The 15,320-nt window shown below is 36.7% G+C and overlaps 1 pseudogene and 1 gene segment (V, D, J or C); one reads left to right on the top strand and one right to left on the bottom strand.

Annotated features, from left to right (window-relative positions):
* Positions 1-7,131: 7,131 nt before the first annotated feature.
* Positions 7,132-9,337, bottom strand: LOC127635066 (Ig lambda chain C region-like; annotated as a pseudogene).
* A 135-nt stretch (positions 9,338-9,472) lies between these two features.
* LOC127635065 (Ig kappa chain V-III region ABPC 22/PC 9245-like) lies at positions 9,473-10,252 on the top strand. The segment is given in 3 exon segments: positions 9,473-9,492; positions 9,728-9,780; positions 9,930-10,252. Coding segments are annotated over 3 exon segments (396 nt in total).
* The last annotated feature ends 5,068 nt before the right edge of the window (positions 10,253-15,320 follow it).

Here is a 15,320-nt window from a genome sequence, read left to right as displayed (position 1 = left end):
CATATTTATAATAATGAATACATTTAATGAATTGAGTTTTTCAGAAAAGTTCAAATGTAAGTTTTCATTCTCTTCTACTCTAAACTGAATTGAAAGAATAATGTGAAGTAAACCGTATTTGTCACACTGTTGTTTGTTTGAAAATAAAAGAGTGAAACAGAAAAATGATTGATGGAAAAAGGAACATAAATCAGATAGTTAATAATGTTGATGATTTTCTATGATATATCGGCACACTGTAAGACTTTAGTTCAGTGTGATCAACTGAAAGTTTCCAGAGATGATAAACAGCACAAACACTGAGCAGATGTGTGTGACACAAACAGCATCATTGATATTGAGTTTTGAACAGTTGATTGAAACATTCATAAGGTCAGTATGACTGCTGAGATCAGCCTCAGAGTAAACTGATGAATATGATCAAAGCTCATCTCTCCATTAGTCAAACTCAACTGTCTCATTTCACACAATAAAGAGTCGAGATGCAGACACACTCACTCAGTTTAAGTCTAGACTAAAGACTCATCTATTTAGCCAGACATTCACCTAATTTATCCTCCAAACCACAATTAGGCTGCTTTAGTTGGGTCTGCCGAACCAGAAACCAGAAACATTGATCATGATTTATAACTCTGCAATAAATTTAATGGCATCTATGCTAATATTATTTTATTCGTTTTCCTGTCTCAACTTCGGGACTCCTATCCTGAGGTCACCAGAACCGGCTGGATCCAGCACCATTCCTGATTCGTGTTGGACTCCACTGGTACGTGTCGCTGAATGATGATGATTAAATGCAGCGGTACCAAACATCACTTCAGTGTATTATGATGGACTTCAGAGGATGAACTGATGCCAACTCCAACCATAAGACATGGGATACTTCATATGCCATTGTCTGAACCTTGGATTTAGGATGGACCACACAGAACCTCACCGAAATTACCGGCCAGGTTGAACTGCGTTTCACATCCCTGATCTCAGCCTACATCACCTCAGTCTATTGATGGACTACGATCTTGAAATAAAATGCAAAGACTAACAATTGCCAACAACATTCCTTCATCAGCCAATTAACAAGGACAATTGCATCTATGTGCATCTAACTTCTGCAGTTAATCCAGGATGGACTTCAAAGACATTAGTCATTAATCTTACAGTTCAAACACAATCGATGTTTAAACACTGACCCTTAACACTTAGTTTAATCATTTTAAACCATGACTTTAACTATACATAAGCAATATTTACATTATATTCATAATGTTAGCTAGAGGGGAACTGGCCCCCACAGTGAGTCTGGTTTCTCCCAAGGTTATTTTTCTCCATTAATCAACATCTTATGGACTTTTGTGTTCCTTTGCTACAGTCGCTTTCAGCTTGCTCACTGGGGTTATTAATACAATTATCATTTAATTACTTATTTTTAAACACGATTAACGATTGTATATTATCTAATTACACAATGATGATTCATTGACATTATAGACATTATAATTTTATCGTCTGTTAATTCTTGATCTTCTGTAAAGCTGATTTGAAACGACTTGTGTTGTGAAAGGCGCTATACAAATCAAATTGAATAGAATGAACTGAGATCCATGATCTGAAATGAGTTATTTCGGGTTACCCTCAAGGATGAACACACTTGCGAGAAATTGAGTGACTGTTTTAGAGGTTACCTGGGTCATAAAACAATCTCAGAACACTTACTAAAATAATCCACTAAGGTCACAGCAAAACGGCAGTCTGACGGGCTTTGTCAAAAGGCCCCACGATATCGATGGCAAGTTTCTCCCAAGCCCCATCTGGAAGGGGTACAGACTGGAGTGGTGGTGTTACACTACCCTGTAATGGTAACGACCCCTGACTTGTCATGTGATTGGCATGTGATGCCGGACTTGATGGCAGTCTTAACCTGGGCGTCCATGCCCGGCAACCACTATAGTTCTCTGAGTCTCTGCTTGGTTCTCACTATACCTTGGTGTGTATCATGAGCCAAGGCAATGAACTGCGATCTCAACGTCTCTGGTACTAACAGTCTGTGTGTACCTCTTACCACACAATCATCCTGAAGAGAGAACTCATGTTGAAGTCTGTAGTATGGCAGTAGGTCAGCACATAGACCCTTGGAATGTGTCATCTGGTTGTCAGTAACTCATGTAACTTATGATGAATTGGGCAGGCAGCACATGCTTGCTTGAATTCATCAGCTGTAGAGCCCGAAGCCATTTGTAATGGCTGGCTGATGAAGTTATTGGCTGGCTAGCCGGCTCAGCCAAAACCTAAATGGCTGCTGCAGCACCAAAATTTTCATAGCTGCAAATGGCTGAAGCTGCCACTTCATGTCTACAGATGTCTATGTTATACTGATTTACTAGATCTCAATATTTCCAAGCAATGCATGGCTTACACTATATTTCTACAAAATGCAATACAATGTAATAAAGAAAACACCAGATTTTACTTTCACAACGTATGTACATATTTATTTTGTAGTCTGTATGCTACTAAACATTTTCAAATAGACAATGTGTTGTGTTTAGGCTAAATGTATGTAGGCTAAGTTGTATACAATAACTTGGCATTATCATGGATGAAGCTTATCATATTAGGCTACACCTTGATTAAGAAGCAAACTTTTGTTGAATTTATGAGAAATCTACAGACGTAAACAGGCGAAGTGTAGTAAAATAAAGACCTAAATGTGTATTTCGGACTTTTTTCACCACAAGTCTGAAAGAAGACAAATATACAAAAATCTCAAAATTGACCAGTAAAAAAAACGATGTTTTTGCCTGCCGTGTCTTAATATACGGAGCCCCCGAAGTGACCTGTGCAAAAAAAAAATCTAAGAGACTTTCGCGTGCGCACGAGAAATATATATATAATAGTGCTAGACTATACAAATACATAGGCCTATATATATTATATATATGTGCTAGACTGCCCCGGAAGGTGCGTGCCTTGCTTTGTGTAGGCTACAGCAAGTTTTTTCCACCACAGTGAAAATGTTTTCGAAAGTCTAAACGCCAACAAACATGGATTGAGTCGGAATATTTCGTTAGATAAAAACATGTTGTGAATTTTGGAAATTATTACATCTATCCTTTTTCAAAACATGTTGACTTTTGGACTTTACAACGCTCTGGAGTTATTGGAAATTGGAAACAATCCTATGCAGCCACCACTGGAATCAAAATCCATGAATAAATGAATCTGTTATATTAATAATAAACACCAGGACACGAAATTTTAATTCTAATGAATGTGAAAATGTATTAGTTCATCGACAACCACAGAACTTGCTATTGTAGCTAATTATAGATACAAATTTGATTATTTATATTAAATTATTCTCCTAAAGGGGGCCCCCTTTTATGTTCAAGTGAGCCACTTTTAGGATAATTCGTTCATAATGATTTTACAGCATACTATTTTCATTATACTTTTACAGCATGATATTTTTGCTCACAGAAAAACAAATATTGCTTTCTAAATCAGTTTTCCCACAGTTTAGCGAATGTTCATATTCTTTATTAACCGCTTTGGCCATTTTGGGTTAGGCCTATATGTGTTTCATACATGTCTAAGGTTTTTATGCATTGAAATACACATTGGTGATGTTTTTATAAGCTATTGTATTGATTTGTTTTTATTTTACAAAGAGAATAATTTTATATAAATAATCAAATTTCGTGTCCTGGTGTTTCTTATTAATATAACAGATTCATTTATTCATGGATTTTGATTCCAGTGAAAAAAGTTGCTGTACACAAAGCGAGGCACGCACCATCCGGGGCAGTCTAGCAGCTAATATATATATATATAGGCCTATGTATGTGTATAGTCTAGCACTATTATATATTACAAAAAAAGATCGTATTATGTAGGACTATCTCGTCGCTTAGCAGCTCCATTTAATCCATATTATTCTATTTTATTATTGCTTGATTAGTGTCCTTTGGAAGATCAAAGCCTGTCTCAGCCATGACAGTACTACAAATGTCATAGACAGTAATATCTTTGTATTGAAGGCCAAGTTTAAAATATATCTCTATAAATTCATGCGCATCCATGCTCTCAGTAGGCTATCTTTGAGTAAATGAATGATGGCAATGACGCTAATCGGAAAAGCGCTATACACACACGGAAACTGTAGCGCGTACGTAGCGATAGTTTCTCGTCTTGCATGTAAGTGTCTTAGATTTTTTTTGCACAGGTCACTCGGGGCTCGAAATAAAAACACACTCTTATCAGTATTATTTTGGACAAAGTTTTGCACATTTCACTTCAATGTACACTGAAGCATGCGTCGTGAATTAGCAATGTGGAAACGGTGGTTTGTTATATCACGTTCAGTGCTATAAATCTCTCCGTTCCAGATTATTTGGTTCATAACATCAATCTTTGATTCAGGTGTTTGTGCAACCGTGCCCTGAAGATTTAACAAAAGTCTGGGTAGGCCTAAGTTAAAAAAAAAGTAAGTAGGAATTAGGAAAGTATGTGAGAAGTGAGATCAAAATTACCTTGCTTCCTTCTTTCCGCCATTTCACCTCAGTGCCAGAAACAAATGCATCAGCTTCTTCTGTACGGAAAACGAGCAATTTTAATTGGTCGATCAATTCACTAGTGAGTCTGTGTATCAGTAGCAACGAGCACAAGACTGTGCTGTTATGAATCCAGTGGGAAAATAGATCTCGTGTATTGTTTATATATTTCGTGTGTGTATGTCTCTATGTGATAGAATTATTATTTGATGCAAATAATTCTAGCCGGCTCAGCCAAACTTTATCAGCAGCTCAATTTGGCTTACGAAATTATTGGCTGGCGGCGGCTGAAATTCTAAATGGCGCAAATGGCGAAGCCTGGCGGCGGCTCGAGGTCTAATCAGCTGATACAGCTGTGAGGGTTGAAGTAAGCACAACCACTTCCACGTCATCCTCCAGCCCAGGCTCACTACCCTGTAATGGTAAATGAGACAATCAGCTGTAACATTGTCACGTCCAGGTTTGTACTTGATGTCGTAGTCAAACGTCATTAGTCTAGCTGACCACCGAGCAATCCGAAGTCCTTGAACACCTGTAAGGCCTTTAAGTATGGTCGACATCAGTCTCTAAAAGCAACTTGGCACTGACGCCAGTCCATATGGTACTCTTTAGTAACGGAATAAGACTTCATGAGTAATGAATGGACTGCGGCTATCTTCATGAACAACACTTGGTGATAGGCGCTTTGAAGGTCCAGTGTTGAAAAAACTGTTGCCCCCCTCAGTTCTGTGAACATTTCTTCCATGTGAGGAAGTGGAAAACTGTCCACCACTACTGCTCTATTTGGATCTCACAAATCCACACAAAGTTGTTTGTTACCGTTTTTTTTCTTCTTAGTGACAGCAATCGACGATTCAATCGGTTCAATCATGTCCTGTTGTATGAGATGTTTTAGCTCTTGTGATACAGCTTCACGCACTGCAAACGGAAGATGCCGTAATTTCTGCTGTACCGGTTTCACATCAGCACGGACTTTAACTAAGTGTGTGAATCCTTCTGCACGACCCAATTTCTCAGGTTCCATACGTGTGTCAGATGTATTTATTGTGCAGCACGGCGATTTAGCAATACGGGCATCTAACAGCTGCAGTTCTAGGGCCACAAACATGTCTCGTCCTATCACCGCTGTGCCGGTATTTACTACAAACAGTTCTGTTGTAGTACATCGATTACCGCATGCAATCTCAGCTTCCAAGCATCCCTTTACAGGTATGGCATCACCACCATAGCTCACTAAATGTATCTTTGGTTTTGAGAGAGTAGCAGTAGGGAAATACTGTGTGCACACTGACATTGGAACGATTGATACAGTTGAGCCCGTATTCAGCATTAACTTAACATTCTGCATTGAACCACATGTGCTGATTTGAACAGTACACATTATCTTTCTTGAATCACGATCTTCATCAACACAACAACAATGATATTCATCACCTTCTTCATCTGGACTCTCACATCATTTGCTCGAGGTTTGTCATATACAACTTTTATAATTAGAAGGTCACAGTCACTCAGAGTCCCTCAATAACAGCAGCTCAACCAGGACAAGAAGTCCAATAAACTGTAAAACCAGCAGTGACGTGTATGATGGTGATTATTTAGCCTGAAACTTACAGAAACCATGAACATGAACAGCATGAGGGTGAGAAAATTATGACAGAATTAAAATTTTTGGGTGAACTATCCCTTTAAACCTTCCACAGCACGAACAACATAATGAGAGACTTTGAGTGTGTGTTTGCTATTAGACAAACCATCTAATGATCTTTGAACAGACCATAATATGATCAGATGTCACAACAGGTGCTCTCCACCATTACAAAATCTGTCCAACCTTGTGGACCTACAGTACAGAAAAAAGTCTTCATCTCGTGTTACAGATGAGCTGGTGCAGTTTATTAGTTGCATATGTTTTATGAAGATGTCACTTAAATAACTTCATAACTGTCAAACGACTCAATAGAGCAGAAGTGAAACTGGTGTGTTCCAGTTCAGATCATTGAACCAATCAAACAGTGAATCTGAGAGTGTGAGGTGAAAATCACATTTGCATTGTCAGAGTTGAATGATTGTGTTTCTCTCAGAATAGAGCAGCTCTGTCTCCAGTGAACATGTTCAAAACACAATTTTACTAGTTTAGTTTTACCAGCAATCGCACCTTTTCAGAACTGTCCCATAATTCAAATGTTTCTCTGTTCGTAAAAGACACTTTGGTTAAAGTTCCTAAATGGTGACTGAAGTGTTTTAATAATATTGTGTTATTGTTTATGATATTAATGTTCAGCACTTTGGTCAACATTGTAGTTTTTAAAGTGCTTCATAAAAAAACTTGAACTTGAATATTGTTTAATATGTTTTTAAGCTGTTTGAATTACAGGGACACTAGGGGTGTCCTCAAAAAACATATTTATAGCATAATAAACTCATAATTACTAGATTGATTCATAAAGTCTCTGCAGGTGTTTTCATGGTTCGTTGAATGAAGTTTATTTATAAAGTGTGTGAACTGAACTGACAAATGACCCAAATAATGTGAATAAATCAACTTTTCAAATACAAAAGACAGAAACTTTACTGAATATTATTTCATTTATTGAATTTTGACAAGAGAAAACAGCAGAAGAACAAAAGCACACATATACTTGTCTGAATAGAAGTCACTGTTAGTCTCCATGTGAGACATGAGTGAGAAGAGCAGAAGAGAATCAGAGGATCTACTCAGAACACTGATCTCTCCTCACTTCTCTAATGACTGACGTCTGGCCTTGCCGTGTGGCCTCACATCTCACTGTGACCACCTTCATCCACTCGTCCTGAGAGAGAGTCAGACTGCTGCTCCAGCTGTACAGACCGTTCTCCTGCAGGACCCCAGCACTGCTCTTCTCAGTCCTGCTGCTCCGTCCACCTTCCAGTTCAGGCTCCAGTCTGAGGGGAAGCCCTTGTTGGCCACACACATCAGTGTTGCTGTGTTCTTTGTGGAAATCTCTTCACTGGAGGGCAGCAGGGCGCTCACGGCAGGACCAGTGTTGCCTGACAAATACACAAAAGACAAATTAGAAAATATTAAAAGATTTCTCACTCCAGCTCAAAACTAAATAAATTACATTGATAGATATTTTTGTAATGATAGAGTACTTAATAATAAATGTCAGTTTGATCGGTCGGATCAATAAATTTGTATGTTTGCAGATAGATTTACACAAAAGTTGAAGAATGTTTGTCCGTCATATATTTCTCTTTACATTAAGAAACAATGAAAAGAAAATCGCCCGACCTCAACAGTACCACACAAAATATTCTGAACAATAATGAACTTTTAACAGATAGTTTGATGGAAATTAGTAATACTTTATATCTTCCATATTACATTAATAAACATTTCATATTGAAGGAGCATTTTTATGAACTCTTGATAATGTGAGAAATTTAAATCATGAACAGCAACAAAAACTGAATCACATCTCACTTCTGTACGAGCAACAAACTCACAAATAAATTACACAAAGTGTCTTAAAATTTCACATTAATATCCTGAAAACAGACAAATTATTCAATGAGTCTAATCAGGTATTGCAAAAATAATTATAAATATAAAATCACAAAATTAGGGAGTTTTTTGCTACATTTTCTGGTTTAGTCACAAGTTGGAAACAGAAAAATATTTCACCAAAACAATTTAAAAAAAGTGAGACAAATCCCTCAAATCATAGTGTTACAATCATACATAAAACACACATTCAACATTATTATAAAACACACATTCAACATTATTATAAACACACATTCAACATTATTATAAACACACATTCAACATTATTATAAACACACATTCAACATTATTATAAACACACATTCAACATTATTATAAAACACACATTCCACATTATTATAAAACACACATTCAACATTATTATAAACACACATTCAACATTATTATAAACACACATTCAACATTATTATAAACACACATTCAACATTATTATAAAACACACATTCAACATTATTATAAAACACACATTCAACATTATTATAAAACACACATTCAACATTATTATAAACACACATTCAACATTATTATAAACACACATTCAACATTATTATAAAACACACATTCCACATTATTATAAAACACACATTCAACATTATTATAAACACACATTCAACATTATTATAAAACACACATTCAACATTATTATAAAACACACATTCAACATTATTATAAACACACATTCAACATTATTATAAAACACACATTCAACATTATTATAAACACACATTCAACATTATTATAAACACACATTCAACATTATTATAAAACACACATTCCACATTATTATAAAACACACATTCAACATTATTATAAACACACATTCAACATTATTATAAACACACATTCAACATTATTATAAAACACACATTCCACATTATTATAAAACACACATTCAACATTATTATAAACACACATTCAACATTATTATAAACACACATTCAACATTATTATAAAACACACATTCCACATTATTATAAAACACACATTCAACATTATTATAAACACACATTCAACATTATTATAAAACATATGAAACATTAAAAGGATGATTTGATGATTTACTTACTGCCAACATCCAGTCTGGTGCCGCTGCCGAAAGTGTACCACAGTGATACAAACTAATAGAACAGCTGCACAAAAACCTCTGAGCGCTTCACTAACTGATCTTTAAACACATGATCACAAACACATCTTTACACAACACACATACAAACACACTTTCACTTCTTACTGTCATTAACAACTCATTCAAAAGTGCAACATTGCATTATAACATATATATTACATTGTAATAAACAGTTTGTATCACTCCACTGACTCTATAACTCATTTGATTTAGTTTGATCTCCTGAATGCTCGTGAAATATCCACAATGAGGAAAAATCCAGAGAAGTTCCACTGATTGAAATGTATTTAATAAATCAGAAATAAAGATGTCAATAATTTGTGTATTTTCATGTATGAATTGTTTGTCATTGCTGCTGTTCTCCTGTAACAGTCACATTTGCTGGTGAGAGGAAACAGTTTTGAATGTCCGCCCCTCTGATTAAAGCACAATATCAGACTGTCTGTTAGTCAGGACTGTCAAACCAACATCACTGTTCCTTCAGTTCTCACTCATTCACAGTAAAGATGACAGCTACGCTCTCATTATCTGCTCTCTTCTGCTTTTCACTGCTGGTGAGAATCTATTTCAGTGCTAATAGTCTCTATATTTTACACATTCAAACTAACATGAATTGTACTTGAGAATATTTTCATCTTCAGGTGTCAAATAACTATTTTTGAGATAGTAAAAACTTCTGTGTTTATTGTGTCATGTGTTTCAGAGTGTGAAGGACAGATCACAGTCACTCAGAGTCCCTCAATAACAGCTCAACCAGGACAACAAGTTCAAATAAACTGTAAAACCAGCAGTGATGTGTATGCTGGTACTTGTTTACACTGGTACTTACAGAAACCTGGAGAAGCTCCTAAACTCCTGATTTATCTGACTGATAGCCTGGAGTCTGAAACTCCATCTAGATTCAGTGGCAGTGGATCTGATAGTGATTTCACTCTGACCATCAGTGGAGTCCAGACTGAAGATGCAGGACATTATTACTGTCAGAGTGTACATGAGATCAGTGACAGTTATGTGTTCACACAGTGATAAAGAGTCGTACAAAAACCTCTGTCAGTCACACAGCACTGATACACTGACAGATACTGCAGCTGCTCACACACACACACACACACACACACACACACACACACACACACACACACATACTCACACACACACACACACACACACACACACTTTAATTCAACTTGTGTATCTATGTCCATCAGCAGGTCACTGAAATGCCAAATGAAGACATTATGTTGAATTGAAGGACACTTGATTTGGAGAATTCAGTCCTTGTCAAGAAGCTTCAATCAGAACCGTTCCACAGCAGACGGATCGTTCTGGGACTTCTTGAAACCAAATTAGTTATTTCAATAAACTTTTATCCCTTTGTTGTTGCACATCATGAAAGCAGGAAAAAATGCTTTTAGTCTTTATTGATCTGTTTTAATACGGAGAATTTTGTCATATTAATAATGAATACTTGTTTATTATTGTGATGTATTTAGTGTAAATAAGATTACTGTACTAAATACTCTGTCTGAAAAATAATTGCATTAATTATTACTAATTACTTTCTAAAACCCATAATCAACCTCGACCAGATGAACGGTTTCACGTCGATCCTTGTGTTGGATTTATACACTCACCTAAAGGATTATTAGGAACACATACTAATACTGTGTTTGACCCCCTTTCACCTTCAGAACTGCCTTAATTCTACGTGGCATTGATTCAACAAGGTGCTGAAAGCATTCTTTAGAAATGTTGGCCCATATTGATAGGATAGCATCTTGCAGTTGATGGAGATTTGTGGGATGCACATCCAGGGCACTGAGCTCCGTTCCACCACATCCCAAAGATGCTCTATTGGGTTGAGATCTGGTGACTGTGGGGGCCATTTTAGTACAGTGAACTCATTGTCATGTTCAAGAAACCAATTTGAAATGATTCGAGCTTTGTGACATGGTGCATTATCCTGCTGGAAGTAGCCATCAGAGGATGGGTACATGGTGGCCATAAAGGGATGGACATGGTCAGAAACAATGCTCAGGTAGGCCGTGGCATTTAAACGATGCCCAAATGGCACTAAGGGGCCTAAAGTGTGCCAAGAAAACATCCCCCACACCATTACACCACCACCACCAGCCTGCAAAGTGGTAATAAGGCATGATGGATCCATGTTCTCATTCTGTTTACGCCAAATTCTGACTCTACCATCTGAATGTCTCAACAGAAATCGAGACTCATCAGACCAGGCAACATTTTTCCAGTCTTCAACTGTCCAATTTGGTGAGCTCTTGCAAATTGTAGCCTCCTTTTCCTATTTGTAGTGGAGATGAGTGGTACCCGGTGGGGTCTTCTGCTGTTGTAGCCCATCCGCCTCAAGGTTGTGCGTGTTGTGGCGTCACAAATGCTTTGCTGCATACCTCGGTTGTAACGAGTGGTTATTTCAGGCAAAGTTGCTCTTCTATCAGCTTGAATCAGTCGGCCCATTCTCCTCTGACCTCTAGCATCAACAAGGCATTTTCGCCCACAGGACTGCCGCATACTGGATGTTTTTCCCTTTTCACACCATTCTTTGTAAACCCTAGAAATGTTTGTGCGTGAAAATCCCCGTAACTGAGCAGATTGTGAAATACTCAGACCGGCCCGTCTGGCACCAAAAACCATGCCACGCTCAAAATGGCTTAAATCACCTTTCTTTCCCATTCTGACATTCAGTTTGGAGTTCAGGAGATTGTCTTGACCAGGACCACACCCCTAAATGCATTGAAGCAACTGCCATGTGATTGGTTGATTAGATAATTGCATTAATGAGAAATTGAACAGGTGTTCCTAATAATCCTTTAGGTGAGTGTACAGTCAGAACTGAAATAAATATTCACTGATAAACTGAGATCATAAGAGCCCATAGTTACAGAATCCCCCTAAAAATGACCATAAAAGTTACTCAAGTAAATGTAACAGATTAAATGTAGTCTGTTACTACACACCTCTGCATCTTACACTAGGAGGACACCAAAAAGTCCAGCGGCTGCCCTTCCTCACATTTATACTCTCAAGATTTGAACTCAAGTGTCTGTGATTCATCACCTTTTGACCCCTTAAACTTTTATCACCACTAAAGATATTTATGTGTGTAATTTAATTGTAAAGGTCCCACATACTTCCTGAACTCTTTTAAAAATGTCAAACGACTCAATAGAGCAGAAGTGAAACTGGTGTGTTCCAGTTCAGATCATTGAACCAATCAAACAGTGAATCTGAGAGTGTGAGGTGAAAATCACATTTGCATTGTCAGAGTTGAATGATTGTGTTTCTCTCAGAATAGAGCAGCTCTGTCTCCAGTGAACATGTTCAAACCACAAGAGATTTTATTTACATTTACAGTAAATGCAACTTTCTCAACTATTAACATCTCAAAACCTTTTAAAACATGTCAAACTTTACCAAAGTACTTTCTTGATCAAATACTTCATGTAATTCTCTGTAAGTAGAAAGACACTTTAAATAGTGACACACAGATTGAATATTACACATTTAAAATTTGAATGTCCACACTATTTAAAACAAAATGATGACCTTTGACTTCTGACCTTTAACCTCATTCATGATGTTGAACATGGTGATAATTCTACTGTCTCTTATGTTGATGCTGCTCTCTCTCATACTGCATTCAATTATCAGAGACGTTTAGCATCAGACAAATATGACACATGTAACATTTTTCAGATGCAAACTCCTGCATAAGGAACATCTAACTTTTGTTTTTGCATTATCTGACGTGACCATCACACTCATTTACATGAAGACACTTTGCATTGGCAGCACATGCTTCAGTTGTCTGGGAGTTTTTAATAGTTCAGTGAGTTTGAAATTGAAGACGGAGAACTTCTTCATCCAGAATCTAGATCCACAGCAATCATGACTTTCATTAGCATCATGTTGTGTTCACACAGTGAAAAAGAGTCGTACAAAAACCTCTGTCAGTCACACTGCACTGATACACTGACAGATACTGCAGCTGCTCACACACACACACACACACACACACACACACACACACACACACAAACACACACACAAACACACAGAGAGAGAAACTGAGGAGTTCAATATTCCCTTCTGTCACTCTCACACAGTACAAAAACTTTACCAAACTGAATTTCTGTCCCGTACAAATATAAAGACATACAGCACCCTAAATGTCTAACGGAGCTGCACTAATGAACATTCCCACACTCTGTTAAGTGAACGTCTCTTTAGACTTAAACGGTCACGTTTCTAGTTAGGCTGCATTAGTCGTGTCATACAGTACATGGGACAAAACAGGCCACAAAACTGAAAGTGAATGAATAATACAAGTTTATGTATCAAGGGATTATTTTGGATTAGTCTGTTCAACATGGTCTGAGGCGTTCATGTTTGGTCTCATTTAGGAAAATTCCAGTCAGAACAGACTCATTAGAGCTCAAGTAAATAACAGCAGATTAAGTGAACTTGTTAATGAAATCTAGGATCTGTTCTGTGTGACATGAGTGGACGTCCAGCCAATAGAAGAATCCGTAAAGACAAACACAGGGACCATGTCCTATCCAAGTGCAAAACATTGATTCAGCAGGTAATAGACTTGGGAAAAGGGGAGCTTCTGAATATTTCTGGCCATACAGTGAACCAGATGCTGCAAATGAAAAAACCTCCTATAAAGCTCCAACATCTGTATGAGAGGTTTGAGGAACCGGATCAGAACATCATGATTCTGTAGAAATGTGGACCATGGCAAAACTTTAAAATGGCATTACTCAAGAACCACAGAGATGAACTAGATGAGAAGTTGATGAAAGATGAGGCTGCAGACATTGCCTTCATCATGGTGTCCACTACAGGGATCTCCATTAAGACACTTTAAAGCTAAAGATAATAGACTTGTGCAAAGGTGAACTTGTTCATATTCTGGTTACCAGGGGCGTGTCTATAGCATTTTCAGTGGGGGGGCCATGCTGGGGCACTGCCTCCAAATGGGGTGGCCGCCAGTGACCAAAAAAAAAAGCTAAATTCTACAGTATATTACGTAAATCCTATTGAATTTATAATTTTTTAAATTGAATAAAGTTACTTGTAAACAAATGTAGTAATAAATAGTTTTTTGTCATCCCTGTATATATCCATTAAGTTAAATTTGAGAGCCAGTGTTTATTATTTTTAGTGTTTTCATAAAACTAACAAGTTTATAAAATAAAAGCAATTTTAATAATGAGCAATTTTAAAAACCCAGAAGCAGAAATGATGTCAACTATTTTCTTTTAATTAGTTTGGCCATTACAATATACAGTAGTTTTATTCACAATCTCTTTCAAATAATAATAATTAAAAAAATAATTCCCCCACTGTAATAATTCAAATGGTTTGGCCAAAACATCATAGTGTTTCATTCAACATTTCTTTCAGATTCATTTACAAAAAAGCTGAGTAACACAGAGTTAGAGTTTTAGCACTGTAACAGTTCAAATGAAAACACCACAGTTTAAAAATAAAATATGGAACCATTACATTGTGCTCTGCTAATATATTAAAGAACAGTCTTTAGTTTAGAAACAATAAAAACAGTAGCAGAAAGAGAGGAAAACAGTCAAAAAAGAAAGAAGGCAGACCTCAACTAAAACAGCTGGATTCTTCTGTTTCGGTGGTGACTGGCAAGCTCAACATTATTATTTATAATGGTTGCAGAGTTATTATCTATATTGATTAAAAATAATGGTATTGAAGGTATTTCAGTGTTGGATAGACATATACTTATAAGCCAGTTTGCTGACAATACAACATTGTTTCTAAAGAATGAATATCAAATTCCATGAGCTTTACATTCGATTAACCAGTTTTCTAAAGCTTCGGGGCACATTTAAACCTAAACAAATGTGTAATGTTAACACTGCAGGAGTTTCCTTTGCAGTCATTATCTAATATACAAATTAAAAGGGAAGTTAAATATTTGGGGATTATTATTTCTAAAGATAAAGATGTTATGGAGAATAAAAATGTGTTGAATGACATAGATAAAGTCCATATTGAATAGATGCTGCAGAGGGATCGTACACTTTTTGGAAGG

Source organism: Xyrauchen texanus, chromosome 42, assembly GCF_025860055.1.
Source record: "Xyrauchen texanus isolate HMW12.3.18 chromosome 42, RBS_HiC_50CHRs, whole genome shotgun sequence".
In the NCBI taxonomy this organism is placed as follows: domain Eukaryota; kingdom Metazoa; phylum Chordata; class Actinopteri; order Cypriniformes; family Catostomidae; genus Xyrauchen; species Xyrauchen texanus.
The sequence above is the reverse complement of the archived record's forward strand: the minus strand, read 5'-3'. Positions and strand labels throughout refer to the sequence as shown.